Raw genomic sequence first — 22,804 nt, forward strand, 5'->3', positions numbered from 1 at the left:
TAAAAATGAACATTTAACTTTTTTTCACAAAAAATTTACTTCAGCTCCAATTTGTTTTATTTTCCCAAGGGTAAGAAAAGAAATTGGACCTCAAATGTTGTTGGGCCATTTGCTCTGAGTATGCCGATGCTCCACATGTGGGGGTAAACCACTGTTTGGGCGCATGGTAGAGCTCGGAAGGGAAGGCGCGCCATTTGACTTTTCAAAGCAAAATTGACTGGAATTGAGATGGGACACCATTTCATGTTTGGAGAGCCCCTCATGGGCCAAAATATTGAAACCCCACACAAGTGACGCCATTTTGGAAAGTAGACCCCCTAAGGAACTTATCCAGCTGTGTTTTGACAGCTTTGAATCCCCAAGTGTTTCACTACAGTTTATAATGCAGAGCCATGAAAATAAAAATTATTTTTTTCCCACAAAAATGTTTTTTTTTAGCCCCCCCAAATTTTTATTTTCCCAAGGGTAACAAGAGAAATTGGACCCCAATAGTTGTCCAATTTGTCCTAAGTATGTTGATACCCCATATCTTGTGGTAAACCCCTATTTGGGCACACGGGAGAGCTCGGAAGGAAAGGAGCACTGTTTTACTTTTTCAACGCAGAATTGGCTGGAATTGAGATCAGACGCCATGTCGCGTTTGGAGAGCCCATGATGTGCCTAAAGAGTGGAAACCCCCAATTCTAACTGAAACCCTATCCCAAACACACCCCTAACCCTAATCCCAACCATAGTCCTAACCCTAATCCCAACTGTAAATGTAATCGAAACCCAAACTTTAGCCCCAGCTCTAACCGTAACTTTAGCCCCAACCCTAAACCTAGCCCTAACCCTAATAGGAAAATGTAAATAAATAACATTTTTTAAATTTTTTTTATGTTTCCCTAACTAAGGGGGTGATGAAGGGGGGGTTTGATTCACTTTTCTAGCGGGTTTTCTAGCGGATTTTTATGATTGGCAGCCGTCACACACTAAAAGACGCTTTTTATTGCAAAAAATATTTTTTGCATTACCACATTTTGAGAGCTATAATTTTTTCCATATTTTGGTCCACAGAGTCATGTGAGGTCTTGTTTTTTGCGGGACAAGTTGATGTTTTTATTGGTAACATTTTCGGACCTGTAACATTTTTTTTTTATCTCTTTTTATTCCGATTTTTGTGAGGCAGAATGACCAAAAACCAGCTATTCATGAATTTCTTTTTTTTGGGGGGGCAGTTATACTGTTCCGCGTTTGGTAAAATAGATAAAGCAGTTTTATTCTTCGGGTCAGTACGATTACAGCGATACCTCATTTACATCATTTTTTTATGTTTTGGCGCTTTTATACGATAAAAACTATTTTAGAGAAAAAATAATTATTTTTGCATCGCTTTATTCTGAGGATTGTAACTTTATTTTTTTGCTGATGATGCTGTATGGTGGCTCGTTTTTGGCGGGACAGGATGACGTTTTCAGCGGTACCATGGTTATTTTTTATATCCGTCTTTTTGATCGCACGTTATTACACTTTTTGTTCGGCAGTATGATAATAAAGCGTTGTTTCGTGTAATTTTTTTTTTTTTTACGGTATTCACAGAAGGGGTTAACTAGTGGGACAGTTTTATAGGTTGGGTCGTTACGGACGCGGTGATACTAAATGTGTACTTTTATTGTTTTTTTATTTAGATAAAGAAATGTATTTATGGGAACAAAATATATATATATATACACACAGTGGGGCAAAAAAGCATTTAGTCAGTCAGCAATAGTGCAAGTTCCACCACGTAAAAAGATGAGAGGCGTCTGTAATTTACATCATAGGTAGACCTCAACTATGGGAGACAAACTGAGAAAAAAAAATCCAGAAAATCACATTGTCTGTTTTTTTCTCATTTTTTTGCATATTATGGTGGAAAATAAGTATTTGGTCAGAAACAAACAATCAAGATTTCTGGCTCTCACAGACCTGTAACTTCTTCTTTAAGAGTCTCCTCTTTCCTCCACTCATTACCTGTAGTAATGGCACCTGTTTAAACTTGTTATCAGTATAAAAAGACACCTGTGCACACCCTCAAACAGTCTGACTCCAAACTCCACTATGGTGAAGACCAAAGAGCTGTCAAAGGACACCAGAAACAAAATTGTAGCCCTGCACCAGGCTGGGAAGACTGAATCTGCAATAGCCAACCAGCTTGGAGTGAAGAAATCAACAGTGGGAGCAATAATTAGAAAATGGAAGACATACAAGACCACTGATAATCTCCCTCGATCTGGGGCTCCACGCAAAATTCCACCCCGTGGGGTCAGAATGATCACAAGAACGGTGAGCAAAAATCCCAGAACCACGCGGGGGGACCTAGTGAATGAACTGCAGAGAGCTGGGACCAATATAACAAGGCCTACCATAAGTAACACACTACGCCACCATGGACTCAGATCCTGCAGTGCCAGCCGTGTCCCACTGCTTAAGCCAGTACATATCCGGGCCTGTCTGAAGTTTGCTCGAGAGCATTTGGATGATCCAGAGGAGTTTTGGGAGAATGTCCTATGGTCTGATGAAACCAAACTGGAACTGTTTGGTAGAAACACAACTTGTCGTGTTTGGAGGAAAAAGAATACTGAGTTTCATCCATCAAACACCATACCTACTGTAAAGCATGGTGGTGGAAACATCATGCTTTGGGGCTGTTTCTCTGCAAAGGGGCCAGGACGATTGATCCGGGTACATGAAAGAATGAATGGGGCCATGTATCGTGAGATTTTGAGTGCAATCCTCCTTCCATCAGCAAGGGCATTGAAGATGAAACGTGACTGGGTCTTTCAACATGACAATGATCCAAAGCACACCACCAGGGCAACGAAGGAGTGGCTTCGTAAGAAGCATTTCAAGGTCCTGGAGTGGCCTAGCCAGTCTCCAGATCTCAATCCTATAGAAAACCTTTGGAGGGAGTTGAAAGTCCGTGTTGCCAAGCGAAAAGCCAAAAACATCACTGCACTAGAGGAGATCTGCATGGAGGAATGGGCCAACATACCAACAACAGTGTGTGGCAACCTTGTGAAGACTTACAGAAAACGTTTGACCTCTGTCATTGCCAACAAAGGATATATTACAAAGTATTGAGATGAAATTTTGTTTCTGACCAAATACTTATTTTCCACCATAATATGCAAATAAAATGTTAAAAAAACAGACAATGTGCTTCTCTGGATTTTTTTTTCTCAGTTTGTCTCCCATAGTTGAGGTCTACCTATGATGTAAATTACAGACGCCTCTCATCTTTTTAAGTGGTGGAACTTGCACTATTGCTGACTGACTAAATACTTTTTTGCCCCACTGTTTATAATATATAATTTTTTTTTTTTTTCTTTATTTAGGAATTTTTTTTTTTTTATTTTGTCCCAGGGGGGACATCACTGTATAGTGACAGATTGCTGATCTGACACTTTGCAGAGCACTGTGTCAGATCAGCCATCTGGCGTGCCCTGCTCCTTGGTTACCAGCGCCTGCTCTGGACCCGGAAGTAGCCCCGTGGCCATTTTGGATCCGGGTATGCAGGGAGGAGATGCTCGGTACAAGGTGAGCACATCACCTAGTACCGATCGTCTCCGGGAAGCCTGCAGGGAGCCCCCTCCCTGCACGATGCTTCCCTATGCCCCCGGAACACTGCGATCATGTTTGATCGCGGTGTGCCGGGAGTTAATGTGCCTGGAGCGGTCCGTGACCGCTCCTGGCACATAGTGCCGGATGTCAGCTGTGATAGTCAGCTGACACTCGGCCACGCTCCCCCTGTGAGCGCGGCCTATCGCATATGACGTACTATCCCGTCGGTGGTTATACGGGCCCACCCCACCTCGACGGGATAGTACATCATATGTCAGAAAGGGGTTAAATAAAAAAACATGTTTGGTATCTGCGTACTTGTACTGACCTCAAGAATTATATTACCCAGTCACTTTTACCATATGGAGAACCTTGTAAATAAAAAATAAAAAAAAAATTGTGGGATTGTTCTTTTTTTGCAATTTCATCGCACTTGCCATTTTTTTCCCCAGAACACTATGTGGTAAAATCAGTGGTGTCTTTCAAAAGTACAACTCATCCCGCAAAAAACAAGCCCTCACATGGCCATATTGATGGAAAAATAAACAAGTTATGGCCCTTTGAAGAAGAGGGGGAGATTGAAAAACGGAAAATCGCCCAGGTGTGAAAGGGTTAAGTAATAAACAAAATCTGAAATATATTGTTGTTTTTTCTGCTTTGTGTTTCCATTTTCTGAGACCAGTAACATTTCCATTTTTTCATTGATGGAGCAGAGAGAAGGCTTGTTTTTTGCATCATGAGCTGATGGTTTTATTAATATCAATTTGGTGCATAAGTGACTTTTTGATTGCCATTTCTGAATTTTAATTTTAGAAGGGTGAGGTGACAAAAATGAAATGTGACTCTGGCATTTCGATTATTATTTTTAACTACAATATATATTGATTAAGTTTATTTTTGATTGGACTTTTACATATACCAAATATGTTCATTTTAATTAATATTTATTTTCTTTACATATTTGTTTTACATTATTTTTTAAGTCTCCTCAGTGGTTTAGTTTTACTAGAACACAGTATTTTATAAATTGGTGCTTCAGTGAGCCAGAAAGCCATCACACTTGACGCTTAGGTACTTTTCTTCATAGTAACTATAAAAAAAAAAAGACTTCATGAAAATAGCTCTAATATTTCAACAACACATTAAAACATCAACAGACAGAGGTAGCAATAAATTGTAATAAAATAGGCAATCTATATTGTATCAAACCTATATAGCTTTGGTAATGTAATAATGCATACAGATGTAGCCATTATGAAAATTAGGGTGCGTTCACATCAGCGTTTAAACTCGGAGAGTGCAATGTGAGAAAACCTCTCATTGCACTCGCTACAATGTTAGGCCGGTTTCACACGTCAGTGTCTCCGGTACATGAGGTGACAGTTTCCTCACGTAGCGGAGACACTGACACACGTAGACACATTAAAATCAATGCATCTGTTCAGATGTCAATGATTTTTTGCGGACCGTGTCTCCGTGTGCCAAACACGGAGACATGTCAGTGTTCGTGGGAGTGCACGTATTACACGAACCCATTAAAGTCAATGGGTCCGTGTAAAACACGTACCGCACACGGACGTTGTCCGTGTGCCGTGCAGGAGACAGCGCTACATTAAGCGCTGTCCCCCCACTGGTGCTGAAGCCGCGATTCATATCTTCCCTGCAGCAGCGTTTGCTGTAGAGAAGATATGAATAATTGTGTTTAAAATAAAGATCTATGTGCCCTGTGCCCTCCCACCCCCTGTGTGCCCCCCCCCCTGCTGTTCTGAAAATACTCACCCGGCTCCCTCGCTGGTGCTGCTTCCTGTTCTGGCCGCATCTTCTACTGTATCAGTGGTCACGTGGTGCCGCCGATTACAGTCATGAATATGCGGCTCCACCTCCCATAGGGGTGGAGCCGCATATTCATTACTGTAAATGAGCGGCCCCACGTGACCGCATACAGGAGAAGATGCGGCCAGAACAGGAAGCAGCGCCAGCGAGGGAGCGAGCCGGGTGAGTATTTTCAGAACGGGGGGAGACGCGCACAGGGGGTGGGAGGGCGGGGGGCACATAGATCTTTATTTTAAACACAATTATTCATATCTTCTCTGCTGCAGGGAAGATATGAATGGGGCTTCAGCACCAGATGCTGGTACGTGTGGTACCCAGCACGGTGCGTGTGGTACCCAGTGGGCACATGGGTGGCACACGTGTGCCACACTGATGTGCCACAGAAATGTAGGGGCACACGGACATGGATAATTCCGGTACCGATTTTTTTTTTTTTTTTTTTTCCGGTACCGGAATTATCTGGACGTGTGAGACTGGCCTTAGTCAATGAGGCAATGCTCATCTGCGAGTTTTTCCTCACCTGGAATTGGAGTGAGGAAATATTTTCGGATTGCTGTGTATGGCCATGTGAAACAGCTGATACTCACCAATGAAAGTCAATTGGTGTGGAAAAAGTATAAAAAAGCACACGAGACATAAACCATGTGTGGGCTGTGATTTTCTTTTTTTTTATTTATTTTTTTAATGCATTCATCTCATAGGAAACCCAATATTTCATCCGAGTATAAATGCACATCGTGAACCGTCAGAATACAATAGAAGAGATAGAATAAAAGAAAAAAATGTCGTGAGGGTCCCCCATATTATTCTTAACCAACTAAAGGAAAGCCAACAGCTGGAGGCTGATGTTTATAGTTTGGGAAAGGGGCAATAAATATGGACAGCTGTGAGCTGGGAACCTGGGAAGCTCACAGCTGTCTACTTACTGGTTATTAACAAGGGGTGACCCCCCAAAAATGACAAGGGTTCCCTCTAGTTTTAATAACCAGCAAAAGCTATGCAGACAGCTGCGGGCTGATATTAATAGCCTAGGAAGGGGCCATGAATATTGTCCACCCTCCCAGACTAAAAACATCAGTCCTCAGCAACCCCAGGAATTTTGGTGCTTAGCCTCCATTCTTCCCACTTACACTTTCTTCTTCTTGCCCTAGTGCGATGGCAAAGTGGGGTAATAATATTGGGTGATTTTCAGTTTTTTCTATTGTCAGCTGACATCAAGCAGCACAGGGGTTAATAATGGTATGGTGTCTATAAGACTCCTCCATTATTAATCCCATAGTCAAATGTAATAAAAACACACAGAGTAAAGTACTTTAATTAAAATAAAGACATATACTCCTTTATTTGAAATAAACACTACCCACCCTCTTTTACCCAGCAACGTGACATCATTAAGGTGACCAGTGTTCATCGGCTGTGAACTCCGGTGACCTTTCTCACATCAGTGATCTGACACTCTTGTGTCAGTGAATTCCAACTGGCTTGCTCAGTGGTCGCATCATGCCCCAGCTCAACAAACCATCCGAATGTAGTAGAGCTGGAGTTCTTCGTGAGACAAATGGATTACGGGCAGACAGGTGAGGAATACGATGGTTTATTTTTTTTTTATTATACGCTAATAAATGGGTAATAAATGGTTTAAAGAGGGTGGGGAGTGTTTTTATTTCAAATAAACAAGTATGTTTTTTTTATTTCAATTCAAGTACTTTACTCTGTGTATATCTTTATTACATTTGACTATTGGGTTAGTAATACAAAGCTGATATCAATCCCAATTCTATTACCCCACTTGCCACCGCATCAGGGCAAGTGGGAAGAGTGGAGGCTAAACACCAGAATTGGCACATCTAAAGGATGCACTATTTCTTGGGCAGTTGAGGGCTGTCTTTTTCAGTCTGAGAGCGGGGCCAATATCCATGGCCCTTTCCTGGGCTATTAATATCAGCCCACAGCTGTCTTCTTCCTAGCTTTTCCTGGTTATTAGTAATAGGGGGACCCCATGTCATTTTTGGGGGGGTCACCCCTTTTCTAATAACCAGTAAAGGCTAAGCACTTGTTGTGAGCTGATATTACTAGCCTGGGAAGTTCCACATTTATTGCACCATTCTCAGACTATAAACATCAGCTCCCAGTTGTCGGCTTTCCCTCAGCTGGTTAAGAACAATATGGGGGACCCCACGCCATTTTTTTTCTTTTAATTATTACCTTAGTACATATACAGTAAACTACACATGCCCTGCACTAATTATATTTATTACTGACATCTATCTATCTATATCTGTATATACAATTGTTTTATTAGTTTTAAAGCTAGCTTAAAATGACAGAATTACTGAATGTAAAAGCTGATGTTAAAAACACATTTCAAACGCATGTCACATGTATGTTAGGTGAGGGAAAAATGCGCACTTGCATATCATACAGACATTAGGTGAGGAAAAAAACGCACGACACTCCCTTAGGCCGGTTTCACACGTCAGTGGCTCCGGTACGTGAGGTGACAGTTTCCTCATGTACCGGAGCCACTGACACACGTAGACACATTAAAATCAATGCATCTGTGCAGATGTCATTGCTTTTTTTGCAGACCGTGTCTCCGTGTGCCAAACACGGAGACATGTCAGTGTTCGTGGGAGTGCACGTATTACACGAACCCATTAAAGTCAATGGGTCCGTGTAAAACACGTACCGCACATGGACGTAGTCCGTGTGCCGTGCAGGAGACAGCGCTACATTAAGAGCCGTCCCCCCACTGGTGCTGAAGCCGCGATTCATATCTTCCCTTCAGCAGTGTTTGCTGTAGAGAAGATATGAATAATCGTGTTTAAAATAAAGATCTATGTGCCCACCGCCCTCCCACCCCCTGTGCGCCCCCCCGCTGTTCTTAAAATACTCACCCAGCTCCCTCGTTGGCTGTCCCTGCTTCCTGTCCTGGCCGCACCTTCTACTGTATGCGGTCACGTGGGGCCGCCGATTACAGTCATGAATATGCGGCTCCACCTCCCATAGGGGTGGAGCCGCATATTCATTACTGTAAATGAGCGGCCCCACGTGACCGCATACAGTAGAAGGTGCGGACAGGACAGGAAGCAGCGACAGCCAACGAGGGAGCTGAGTGAGTATTTTCAGAACAGCGGGGGGGGGGGGCGCACAGGGGGTGGGGACATGGACCTATATTTTATACCCGAAAAACCACACAAAAAATGGATTATTCATATCTTCTTTACAGCAAAGGCTGCTGCACAGAAGATATGAATCGCGGCTTCAGCACGATGCAGGGGACAGCGCTAAACTTTAGCGCTGTCTCCTGCACGGTGCGTGTGGTACCCAGTGGGCACACGGGCGGCACACGTGTGCCACACTGATGTGCCACAGAAACGCAGGGGCACACGGACACGGATAATTCCGGTACCGATTTTTTTTTTTTTTTTTTTCTCCCGGTACCGGAATTATCTGGACGTGTGGGACTGCCCTTAAGGGTATGTTTCCACGTTCAGGAAACGCTGCGTTTTTGATGCTGCGTTGAGCAGCAGCGTCAAAAATGCAGCGTCCAGATGTTACAGCATAGTGGAGGGGATTTAATGAAATCCTGTCTCCACTATGCATTAAAAGACGCATGCGGCAGACCCGCGGAAACTGACATGAGGCGCGTCTTTTAAGAACGCAGCATGTCCTTACATTGCTGAAACAACGCAAGGACAACGCAGGTGACCTGCCAGTGACCTTAGGTGCAGATTTGGTCAGGATTTTATCTGCATGAAATCCTGATGCAATCCTGAACATGGACACATACCCTAACGCTGCCGTCACACTAGCAGTATTTGGTCAGTATTTTACATCAGTATTTGTAAGCCAAAACCAGGAGTGGAACAATTAGAGAAGAAATATAATAGAAACATATGCACCACTTCTGCATTTATCACCCACTCCTGGTTTTGGCTTACAAACACTGATGTAAAATACTGACCAAATACTGCTAGTGTGATGGCAGCCTAGCACTCTCCAACTTTTCTGGCTGAGAATCTCCGCTACATTTTATACACAGATGTGAGCGAACCATACATCATGAAGGAGAAAAATAGCTCAACACCATTCAATGGTTTTTGTTATGTTTGGTGTTAAGAGTTAACTTTCTGTGCTCTGATATCTTTCTTGTTAGTTTGAATGGAATCTGTTTATTCCCTCTAATCTGAGAGCAGCATAATGCGGATACAGAGATCCTGATTTCAGCGATGTGCCACTTACAGGGCTGCTTGCTGTAGTTTTGATAAAATAACCATTTTATCAGCAGAGATCATCAGTAGAGGACACTTAGCCTACTGCCAAGCACGAACTGGCTAGCTTCCCTATAATGTCTTGCAGATATGACATCACATGGTAGAACAAGGCCAATCAAAAGGGGCTATCCTAGAGGCAGAAGCAGGTAATGCAGCCACCATAATGTGGTAAATCTGTCAAAGACCTCACAAATTATCCATAGAGATATTGAGACAAAGCAATAAACAAAGTAAACAAAAAACTGTGTCACAGAACTGGAGTGAAACATAACTTATGATCCATTTACCAATAGTAAGTTGTGGTTGCTTTGAAAGTACTAAGGCCGTGTTTGCATTAAAGGGCTTGAAATGATTTGGTACAGTCCTAAAAGAGTGTTAAAACGGCCTTTCAGGGCGTTTAGAGTATGAGGTCAGCGTCACACTAGGCGTATGAAAATACGGTCTGTTTTTTACGGCCGTAATATGCAGAAATAGTGATCCGTATGTCATCCGTAGGCAGGGTGTGTCAGCGTATTTTGCGCATGTCATCCTCCGTATGTAATCCGTATGGCATCGGTACAGCGAGATTTTCTCGTTTACTCGTCGGCTTGCAAAACGGACTTACAATGGATCCATGGGCTCAAATATTCGTTAAAACGTAAATACAGTGTGTGTGTGTGTGTGTGTATAGATAGATAGATATATATATATATATATATATATATATATATATATATATATATATATATATATATATATATATATATATATATATATATATATATATATTGTGTATATATTTCATACAGCGCTAGATAGCAGAAAAGCCGGTAATTAAATTGCAGGGCTTTTGCTATCTCCTTCCCAAACCCGACATGATATGAGACATGGTTTACATACAGTAAACTTTTCATATACTCTTTTATATACTTTTTTTTTTTTTTTTGCATATTCCTCACTACTAATGTTAGTAGTGTGTAAGTGCAAAATTTGGGGACTCCAGCTGTTAAAGGGTTAAATTGCAGAAAAAACAGGCGTGGGCTCCCGCACAATTTTCTCCGCCAGAGTGGTAAAGCCAGTGACTGAATGAGGGCAGATATTAATAGCCTGGAGAGGGTCCATGGTTATTGCCCCCCCCCCCTCCCCTGGCTAAAAACATCTGCCCCCAGCCACCCCAGAAAAGGCACATCTGTAAGATACGCCTATTCTGGCACTTGGTCACTCTCTTCCCACTCCCGTGTAGCGGTGGGATATGGGGTAATAAAGGGTTAATGTCACCTTGCTATTGGTTATTGCTAATTGGACATTATTGGTTTTATAGAATTTTCACCACATAAGGTTCTCTTAATTCTTTGTGAGAGTAGTAATTGTGTTAAAGTGACATTTTGTAATGGTATGTGCACACAATCGGCAAACGCTGTGGGTTGGACGCTGCATACTTCTGCAGCGTCCAGATGTTACAGCATAGTGGATAGGATTTCAAGAAATCTTATGCCCACTATGTGTCAACATATGCCCGCGTCTCACCCACCGAGACGGACATATGGCTCGTCTCGCCAGACTGCAGCATGCCTACACTCCCTGACAGAAGTTATGTCGCTTATCCATGTTATGTAAATAAAAGCTTATAACCTGACGTTAAATTCATCCATTGGTTGTATAAATTAGTCTTTTGAAAGCTGAAACCCTCTGAAATGTGGTTTAGGTTAAGAAAATGAATTGGCATCAATGCAGAAATATTGATCAGTTAATGGACACAGAATGGTCAGATTTTGGCAAGACAAAAGTTTTGTCACCCACAGAAAGTAATGTGATATTCAAACAAATAATTAACTTAAAATACAAATACAAATATATATGTTGCATAGCATTGGTGAATGAAGTTGTGGTGCTATTAGTCATATTTAATATTTTGTGTGACTTCCATGAAATTTAAGGACTGCATCCATGCGGTTCAACATGGATTCATACAATTTATTAACCTCTTTCTGACCTCGGACGGGATAGTATGTCCGAGGTCAGAGACCCCGCTTTGATGCGGGCTTCGGCGGTGAGCCCGCATCAAAGGCGGGACATGTCAGCTGTTTTGAACAGCTGACATGTGCCCGTAATAGGCGCGGGCAGAATCGCGATCTGCCCGTGCCTATTAACTAGTTAAATGCCGCTGTCAAACGCAGACAGCGGCATATAACTACCGCATTCGGCCGGGCGGCCGGAAATGACGGCATCGCCAACCCCCGTCACATGATCGGAGGTCGGCGATGCTTGTACATTGTAACCATAGAGGTCCTTGAGACCTCTATGGTTACTGATCGCCGGTAGCTGTGAGCGCCACCGTGTGGTCGGCGCTCACAGCACACCTGATTTTCTGCTACATAGCAGCGAACAGCAGATCACTGCTATGTAGAAGAGCCGAGCACGTTGTGCCTGCTTTTAGCCTCCCATGGAGGCTATTGAAGCATGGCAAAAGTAAAAAAAAAAAGTTGAAAAAATGTGAAAAAAGTAAAAAAAATATAAAAGTTTAAATCACCCCCCTTTCGCCCCAATCAAAATAAATCAATTAAAAAAAATTCAAATCAACACATATTTGGTATCACCGCGTTCAGAATCGCCCGATCTATCAATTAAAAAAAAAGCATTAACCTGATCGCTAAATGGCGTAGCGAGAAAAAAATTCGAAACGCCAGAAGTAAGTTTTTTGGGTTGCCGCGACATTGCATTAAAATGCAATAACTGGGGATCAAAAGAACTTATCTGCACCAAAATGCTATCATTAAAAACGTCATCTCGTCACGCAAAAAATAAGCCCTCAACTGACCACAGATTGTGAAAAATGGAGACACTACAAGTATCGGAAAATGGCGCAATTTTTTTTTTGTTTTTTTTAGCAAAGTTTGGAATTTTTTTTTCACCACTTAGGTAAAAAATAACCTAGTCATGTTAGGTGTCTATGAACTCGTAGTGACCTGGAGAATCATAATGTCAGGTCAGATTTAGCATTTATTGAACCTAGCAAAAAAGCCAAACAAAAAACAAGTGTGGGACTGCACTTTTTTTGCAATTTCTCCGCACTTGGAATTTTTTTCCCGTTTTCTAGTACACGACATGCTAAAACCAATGATGTCGTTCAAACGTACAACTTGTCCCACAAAAAATAAGCCCTCACGTGGCCAAATTGACGGAAAAATAAAAAAGTTATGGCTCTGGGAAGGAGGGGAGTGAAAAACGAACACGGAAAAACGAAAAATCTCAAGGTCATGAAGGAGTGAATGAAGTCATCAGGAATAGCAAAGAATGCAGTCTTACATGCCTCCCAGAGTTCATCTAGATTCTTTGGTTTTTGTCTTCCAAGCTTCCTCTTTCATCCTACCCCAAACATGCTCAATGATGTTCATGTCTGGTGACTGGGCTGGCCAGTCTTTGAGCACCTTGATCTTTTTTGCCTGGAGGAACTTTGTTGTAGAGATGGATGTATGAGATGGAGCACCATCCTGCTGCAGAATTTGACCCCTTTTATGATTTGGAGTATAAGAGGTAGCTAATACTTCTTGATATTTTGGGCTATTGATATTGCCTTCCACCTTGCAAATGTTTCGCACACCACCATACTGATTGTAACCCCAGTCCATGATCTTCCCACCACCAAATTTAACTGTTTTTTGGGTGTATTTTAGATCCATACGGGCTCCAGTAGGCCTCCTGCAGTATTTGTGGTGGCTGTGGTGTAATTCTACTGAAGATTCATGAGAGAAATCCACCTTCTGCCACTTTTCCAGCGTCCATCTGTTTAGAAGGCTGTGGCACTTTGCAAATGCCACACGTTTTTTATTTTCCTTTTGTTTAGTGCTGGCTTCTGGGCACTGATTTGACCATGGAGGCCATTTTGAGACAGAATCCTACAAACTGTTCTAGTTGAAACAGGGACTTGAGGTGACCAGGCCTGTTGGAGCTCTGCTGCAGTGGAAGAGAGGCTTGTTTTGGATTTTCTAACCAACAAACTTTACTCCTGAGCAGTTGTCTTGAGGGGTCTGCCGGACCTGGGCACAGCTCTAGTCTCTTCAAATCTTTTTTTTAATTCTTTGTACATGATGCTGAGACACTCAGCCTCTTGATAATCTAGGCTTTGGTCGCAGGGTGGATTTTTGGCATGTTGTCAGAGCTCAAGTTGCAGTTCAAGTGAAGGTCTGGGGTGCTGAGGTTTTCTTTTTATATACACACACACACACACACACACACACACACCGATCATTTACTGAGCACAGTTGAGGATGTAAATTAGGATTGGGTGCATTATATGACCAGGCGACAAAACTTTTGTCTTACCAAAATCTGACCATTCTGTGTCCATTAACTGATCAATATTTCTGCATTGATGCCAATTTATTTTCTTAACCTAAACCACATTTCGGAGGGTTTCAGCTTTCAAAAGAATAATTATACAAACAATGGATGAATTTAATAATAATAATCTTTATTTAATAACTAGATTGTGGCCTGATTCTAACGCATCGGGTATTCTAGAGTAGTATATGGACAATGATGATTCCAGAATTCGCGGCAGACTGTGCCCGTCGCTGATTGGTCGAGGCAACCTTTATGACATCATCATTGCCATGGCAACCATTATGACATCTACGTCGATACTGTGCCCGTCGCTGATTGGTCGAGGCGAATTCGCGGCACACTGTGCCCGTTGCTGATTGGTCGAGGCAACCTTTATGACATCATCATTGCCATGGCAACCATTATGACATCTACGTCGATACTGTGCCCGTCGCTGATTGGTCGAGGCGAATTCGCGGCACACTGTGCCCGTTGCTGATTGGTCGAGGCAACCTTTATGACATCATCTTCGCCATGCTGTGCCTGTCGCTGATTGGTCGAGGCCGCCAGGCCTCTACCAATCAGACGCGGGATTTCCAGGACAGACAGACGGAAAAACCCTTAGGCAATTATATATATAGACTAGATTGTGGCCCGATTCTAACGCATCGGGTATTCTAGAATATGCATGTCCCCGTAGTATATGGACAATGATGATTCCAGAATTCGCGGCAGACTGTGCCCGTCGCTGATTGGTTGAGGCAACCTTTATGACTTCATCGTCGCCATGGCAACCATTATGACATCATCGTCGCTGTGCCCGTCGCTGATTGGTCGAGGCCTGGCGGCCTCGACCAATCAGAGACGCGGGATTTCTACGTCGATACTGTGTCCGTCGCTGATCAGACGCGGGATTTCCAGGACAGACAGACAGACAGAAAAACCCTTAGACAATTATATATATAGATAGATAATAATCTTTATTTTTATATAGTGCTAACATATTCCGCAGCGCTTTACAGTTTTTGCACACATTATCATCGCTGTCCCGATAGGGCACAATTTAGAATCTCTATCAGTATGTCTTTGGAATGTGGGAGAAAACCCACGCAAACACGGAGAGAACATACAAACTCTTTGCAGATGTTGTCCTAGGTGGGATTAGAACCCAGGACCCCAGCGCTGCAATGCTAACCACTGCACCACTGTGCTGCCCATGTCAGGTTATAAGTTTTAATTTACATAACATGGATAAGCGACAACTTCTGTCAGGGAGTGTATTTCTTTTGCGGAGATGTGTCTCCACAAGATAAATCTCACCGATAGAATGTATTGGACGCTGTGAATCCGCATGGTTCAATGAACACATGCGGATTCATCGGCATTCAATAGACGGCAGCTCTTTGGACGTAGTGGACATGGGCTGCGCCCACAACGCTGCCAATTCCTGATCGTCATGGGTCGGGAAGGGGTTAAAAGTAACATTTATCTATTTATTTTTTGGAGGGGTTAGCAACTTCTCATTGCATTTTTTGGGGGATGGAAGACTGAATAAATGAACATTTGACATTCCATTTATTACCTTTTTTCTTTCCATCATTTAACGTATTTTTATGATACCAAATCTAATTATTTATTTATAAAAGAAACCTGTGAAAAAGGAGAGGATTTAATCTATGAAAAAAAGGAAAACTTTATAAAAAGTAAAACAAATTTTTAAGTCTCCTTACTGGACTTGAACATGTATTACACTATATACGGTAGTTAAATTGATGTCACAGGTTGAACCTGATGGATGCACCAGCTAGGCAGCAATGGAGGCCTTTAGCAGGTCCCTGGCTGGTACAATAGTCCATTGGCATCCTGTGTTCATGACATGAAGGTGCTGAAGGGAGACTGTGTGCAAATATAAGATGCCCGGGGGGGATAGTCGTGGACAAGCCCATGCTCCAGCACCCTACAGGAAAATTGAGTCCCGGTCTTGGTGTGTTGCTACAGTATGTGTTGGGTGCATCACACTTACTTGTGGGCCATAGGCCTTCACTGGCTCCAGGCTTCCATCCCCTGGAACTGCTGGACACCATCCATACACAAAATGCTATAAAACAGTCAAACGTTTACTGAGCAGTTGCGGTCGACTCAACACAATGAAGCCCGCGGGACAAGTCGCAGCAGGTCAGTCTTTTTCAGGTATTGGACATAACTTCAGCCCTAGCACTCGGTCTGGGTAGAGAATCCTTTTCCTGCTAACTCCACTAGCATTGGGGATTCTGCTCCACTGAAGGTAGTGCACTCGCACTCTCGGGTTCCATTATCTTCCATCTCAGGAAGTCTGTGTCCATCTTTCCCTGCAGTACCGCAGGTTTGATGTGACCAAAGGCCTGACGCCCATCTTCAGGTTCCAGGTCCGGGAGACTGAGCCGAACAAAATGGTTATATGGTAATTCACTGCCACTAGTAACAGGCTCATGTTGTCCCTAGCAGCCCCCTGCACTTGACCACTGCAACCACTTCACCACACTCTGGGACTCATCTGAACTTCCTGTTCTCTTTTCCTGTTTGTATCCAGCCCAAGGAAAATCTAAACAAATCAAAGGGAAGACAGTGAACTCTTGTGGCAGGGGTGAACAGTGCAGGCACATTTCAAATACATAACATTACTACAATACAATAATGCGTATGATGTCTTAAAGGGACACTGTCACCTGAATTTGGAGGGAACAATCTTCAGCCATGGAGGCGGGGTTTTGGGGTTTTTGAATCACCCTTTCCTTACCCGCTGGCTGCATGCTGGCTGCAATATTGGATTGAAGTTCAATCTCTGTCCTCCGTAGTACATGCCAGCTACAGGCAGATGCATAAGGCAGGTTTCACATTAGTGTTTCTGTGCGTAGCGTAGCCCTGCGTACTTCTTTCCCTAAGATCTGCATGTGTTTTGCGTACCTATATTTAACATTGCATACACAGGGCATGCGTTGTACGCGGATGCGTCCCGGTGCGTTCAGAGGGCATATCAAAATGACGCATCGGGATGCATCCGCATAGAAAGCATGTCCCTGCATACACAATGTTAAATATAGGTACGCAAGACACATGCGGATCTTAGGGAAAGAAGTACGCAGACCTACGCTGCGCACAGAAATGCTAATGTGAAACCGGCCTAACACCGCCATCATCTTCCCATTATGAAGCTGACTCAGCTTATGGGACCACTCCATATATGTGCACCCCAACAAATGTTAAGTTGATAAAATAGTCTTCAACCTTTGTCCTTATTCATTTAGCAATAACAAATTTCGCAGCACAACTCCATGGCTCAGCTTAGATGGCATCAGCCAGTGAGCTCAGAGATTTGGCTGCAGCGCTGTCAGCATGAATCACCACCGCAGTCGATCAATTAAGACCAGAACAGCTGTGGAGAAGCCGTGCTGGACCCACGCAGTGTAAGTAAAGCCCAGTTTGCTATTTTATAAGTCATAGAGTCTGAGCTAAAAATAATTTAAAATGGGACAAGCCTTTTAGAACCCACATGTGTCTTATTCTTCACACAACTACGGCGATTTTCGATTTTAAAAGCCGTAACATGTTGAGTTTCTCACAAAAACACGGAAAGACCTTGAACTATCACTGCACTACGGAACTAAATCAATCATTGCATAATAATAATCATAACACACTTTAACACTTGATTCCACATCTAGAGCTTGTGATTTTGTGGTTGGTTATATGCACAATTTGCATTTTTGTTGCAGAATAACACAGCATTTTAGCATGCCAGCAAAGTGAATGAGATTAATGAAATGTCATGCACATGCTGATCACTTTTTCCTTGCAGATTTGAAGCAGTTTCAAATCTGCAGCATGTCAATTCTTTCAGAGTTTTTGAAGCTTTTTTCGCCCTTTCCACAAAAAAAAAAAACCCTCATCAACGCTTTCAAGAATCGTGCTAAGAATTGTGCCTATTTTACGCAGCGTTTTGGTACAGAAACTTTTGCTGCAAATACTTAACTTGTGCAAATGCCAAAAACTGTTCTGCAACGGTTAGGTTTGTTCATGCACCAGCAGGCGTAAATAAAGAACGGTATATGTTTTTTGTTTGTGAGTTGTAAAGTGGCTTTTATTGAGAATGTTGCAGTGCTTGTTAAAATTTTATGGACTGCGGTATTTGTAGAACTAGTTCTAAATTTAGGAATCCAAAACCAAAAATGGGGATGTTCGTTTGATCATTGACTGTTTTAGTGCCAACTGCTTGAAAATAAACCAGTCTAAGCTTTGAGGAAGAATATTTGGAAGGAGCTTAGGAAAATCAAGTTACAATTATGTCTTATTTTAGCCAAACTTAAAGTGACTGTTATTTTTATACAAATTGTCACAAGTATGTCTAACAATCCCTACTGCAGACATTCTTTAATCCAAAATCTTCATTTTTCAGGTTCAGGATTGACTTTCGTTTTCTGCACTGAAGCAGTATGGGCACCTCTGTCTCGTTAGCAGTCTACATTGTCATTGAAGTGCTGATTGCCCTCATTTCTGTGCTTGGAAATATTCTGGTGATATGGGCTGTGATCGTCAACCAAGCACTTCGCGACACCACGTTCTTCTTCATTGTGTCACTCGCTGTGGCTGATATTGCAGTAGGAGCACTGGTCATCCCTTTAGCCATAATAATTAGTATTGGACTAGAGACTGAATTTTATAGCTGCCTTATGGTGGCTTGTATTGTGTTAATTCTGACCCAGAGCTCTATACTTGCACTTCTTGCCATTGCTGTGGACCGATATCTTCGAGTCAAAATCCCAACAAGGTTAGTGATTGATTTTTTTTTTTTAAATGAAATCAGGGTTGTTTAACATTTTGGTTTCTAAATGGTGTACTAATGAGGTTAATCTGCAGGTCAATAGGATTCGGAACCTGCCCCACACCAGCACTTAGAGTCCTGCTGCTGGGATGAAATGAACTTTATGCCCCCGCCAGCCTCACTCACTCAGTCAAAGGGGTTGCGCCAACTCAGATTCAGTCACCGAGTGTATAGAGAGCCGCACCTGTAACCACGCCCCCAGCACTGACTGACAGCAGGCTTAAATGAGGAGCTGCTGTCAGTCAGGGCCGGTCGTGCGGTTACAGCCGGTACTCTCTATACACAGAGCAGTGACTGAACCCGAGTCTGCCCCACCTCTATGACTGAAACCCGAACGCTGCTGGTAGGAAAAAAATGAATTTCCTCTCGGCAGTGTGGGGTCAAAATGCGCTATTAACCTGCAGATTAGCCCCATATCTGCAGAATAATAGATTTTTTTTCCATGTGACATGTTCCTTTTAACTCTTCAGATATATATATATACATATATACATATATATATATATATATATATATATATATATATATATATATAATCCTTTCTCTTAAGTGATCTTGTCCCCAAAAATGTATCTCTTTAAATCTGTTGACTCAGACGGTTTGCTATAATGTTTGCTACATTTTTGTATTCTTTTAGATGCAATTCTAAATAAAGGACAAGTGTGAGACTACAATCACACATCTGTGTCAGTTTTTTGATCTGTGAGAAACAGTCCTTTCTTATACCTGCAGCTCATGTTTTGCATCCATTTGTGTTGCATCCCAGATTTTTTTCTCATCTGTTCTTTAAAAACTGAAGGAGCTAAACTGCCTGAACTTTTATTTATCCATCAACTCTTAAAAATGGATAAGTGAAAAACCCATGCAACACTAAAGTACAAAGGATATCGATCGTGTTTTATATGGATCCACAGAGACTTTAAAGAGAGTCTGTCACCCCCAAAATCGTATATGAGCTGCGGCCACCGGCATCAGGGGCTTATCTAGAGCATTCTGTAATGCTATAGATAAGCTCCCGATGTAACCTGAAAGATGAGAAATAAAGGTTATATTATACTCACCCAGGGGCGGTCCCGATGCGGTCCGGGTCTGATGGGTGTCGTGGTCCGGTCCAGTGCCTCCGATCTTCATACGATGACATCCTCTTTTTGCCGCGGCTCCAGCGCAGGCGTACTTTATCTGCCCTGTTGAGGGCAGAGCGAAGTACTGCAGTGCACAGGCGCCGTGCCTCTCTGACCTTTCCCGGCACCTGCACACTGCAGTACTTTGCTCTGCCCTCAGCAAGGCAGACAAAGTACACCTGCGCCAGAGCAGCAGCAAGAAGACAAGAAAAGGACGTGATCGTAAGAAGATGGGAGGTGCCGGACCGGACCATGATGCCCATCGGACCCGGACCACAGCCCCTGGGTGAGTATAATATAACCTCTTTTTCTTATCTTTCAGGTTACATCGGGGGCTTATCTACAGCATTACAGAATACTGTAGATAAGCCCCTGATGCCAGTGGCGGCAGCTCATATACGATTTTGGGGGTGACAGATTCTCTTTAATGGCTGAATCTGATCCACATGAGGGTTGAGAATAGAACATAGGCCAATTTAGTCAGTATTTTACATTTGTATTTGTAAGCCAAACCAGGAGTGGATGATAAAAGCACAAGTGGTGACATGTCTCTAATTTACTTTTCCTCTGATTGTCCCTCTCCTGGTTTTGGCTTACAAATACTGAGGTAAAATACTGACCAAATACTGCTAGTGTGAATGTTATTCTGAGTCTAACATATCAAATGAACGGATTTGTTTATAAACCAGATGTTTGTATGGATCAATGAAACCCTATTAATCTGAGGTGGAAAAAAAATGGTCTGCACATGAATGTGTGAATTTAAAGGGAACCTGTCTGTCATGAAAGGCAATTCAGTATCACAATGGACATGGAGGTCAGAGCACATACAGTGATCTGACAATAACCCAAAATAATAGAACGAGCCCTGAGACGTGGGAACTCTGCAGACCGCAATCCCTGATCCTCTCCAAACACAACTAGAGGCAGCCGTGGATTGCGCCTAACGCTACCTATGCAACTCGGCACAGCCTGAGAAACTAGCCTGAAGATAGAAAAAATAAGCCTTTGCCTGACATTGCCATCTCCGTTTGCGGTTCCACCATTACTCCAAAGCAACATGCCCGCTGCCTTGGGGTCATCCTTGATTCTGACCTTTCATTCACCCCCCACATCCGATCACTGGCTCGCTCTTCTTACCTGCATCTCAAAAACATTTCTAGAATTCGCCCTTTTCTTACTTTCGACTCTGCAAAAACTCTTACTGTTTCACTTATTCATTCTCGTCTGGACTATTGTAACTCTCTACTAATCGGCCTCCCTCTTACCAAACTCTCCCCGCTCCAATCTGTCCTGAATGCTGCTGCCAGGATCATATTCCTCACCAACCGTTACACCGATGCCTCTACCTTGTGCCAGTCATTACACTGGTTACCCATCCACTCAAGAATCCAGTACAAAACTACTACCCTCATCCACAAAGCACTCCATGGCTCAGCACCACCCTACATCTCCTCTCTGGTCTCAGTCTACCACCCTACCCGTGCCCTCCGCTCCGCTGATGACCTCAGGTTAGCATCCTCAATAATCAGAACCTCCCACTCCCGTCTCCAAGACTTTACACGTGCTGCGCCGATTCTTTGGAATGCACTACCTAGGATAATACGATTAATCCCCAATCCCCACAGTTTTAAGCGTGCCCTAAAAACTCATTTGTTCAGACTGGCCTACCGCCTCAATGCATTAACCTAACGATCCCTGTGTGGCCTATATTAAAAAAAAAAAAAAAAATTAATTAACTGGTTCATGCAGCTTTACATGAACACCCAAGCCTTACACTATGGCTGGTCCGAATAACTATAGCAATTGTTACCATCCACCTCTCGTGTCTCCCCTTTTCCTCATAGTTTGTAAGCTTACGAGCAGGGCCCTCACTCCTCTTGGTATCTGTTTTGAACTGTATTTCTGTTATGCTGTAATGTCTATTGTATGTACAAGTCCCCTCTATAATTTGTAAAGCGCTGCGGAATATGTTGGCGCTATATAAATAAAAATTATTATTATTATTATTATTATTATAAGCCTACCTTGCCTCAGAGAAATACCCCAAAGGAAAAGGCAGCCCCCCACATATAATGACTGTGAGTAAGATGAAAAGACAAACGTAGGGATGAAATAGATTCAGCAAAGTGAGGCCCGATATTCTAGACAGAACGAGGATAGGAAAGATAACTTTGCGGTCTACACAAAACCCTAAAGAAAACCACGCAAAGGGGCAAAAAGACCCTCCGTACCGAACTAACGGCACGGAGGTGCACCCTTTACGTCCCAGAGCTTCCAGCAAAACAAATAGACAAGCTGGACAGAAAAAATAGCAACAAATAGCAAAGAAGCACTTAGCTATGCAGAGCAGCAGGCCACAGGAATGATCCAGAGAAACACAAGTCCAACACTGGAACATTGACAGGAAGCATGAATCAAAGCATTAGGTGGGGTTAAGTAGAGAAGCACCTAACGACCTGACCAGATCACCTGAGGGAGGAAACTCAGAAGCAGCAGTACCAGTTTCCTCCACAAACGGAAGCTCCCAGAGAGAATCAGCCAAAGTACCACTTGTGACCACAGGAGGGAGCTCTGCCACAGAATTCACAACACCTGTCACCCCGAAAATCGCGGGTGAGGTAAGCCCACCGGCATCAGGGGCTTATCTACAGCATTCTGTAATGCTGTAGATAAGCCCCTGATGTTACCTGAAAGAGGAGAAAAAGACGTTAGATTATACTCACCCAGGGACGGTCCCGCTGCTGGTCCGGTCGGATGGGTGACTCTGGTCTGCTGCTGCGCCTCCCATCTTCATTCCAAGACTTCCTCTTCTGATCTTCAGCCACGGC

General features: G+C 43.0%; 1 protein-coding gene across 1 annotated transcript in view; it reads left to right on the plus strand.

Moving 5' to 3' along the window:
* ADORA1 (adenosine A1 receptor) overlaps positions 1-22,804 on the plus strand; it is a 237,025-nt gene that overhangs the window by 19,915 nt on the left and 194,306 nt on the right. Inside the window, exon 2 of the mRNA XM_069761699.1 lies at positions 18,427-18,798. Coding sequence (XP_069617800.1) covers positions 18,464-18,798 — 335 coding nt within the window. The 5' untranslated portion in view covers positions 18,427-18,463. The remainder of the gene's footprint in view (positions 1-18,426; positions 18,799-22,804) is intronic.

Source organism: Ranitomeya imitator, chromosome 3 (assembly GCF_032444005.1).
Source record: "Ranitomeya imitator isolate aRanImi1 chromosome 3, aRanImi1.pri, whole genome shotgun sequence".
In the NCBI taxonomy this organism is placed as follows: Eukaryota; Metazoa; Chordata; class Amphibia; order Anura; family Dendrobatidae; genus Ranitomeya; species Ranitomeya imitator.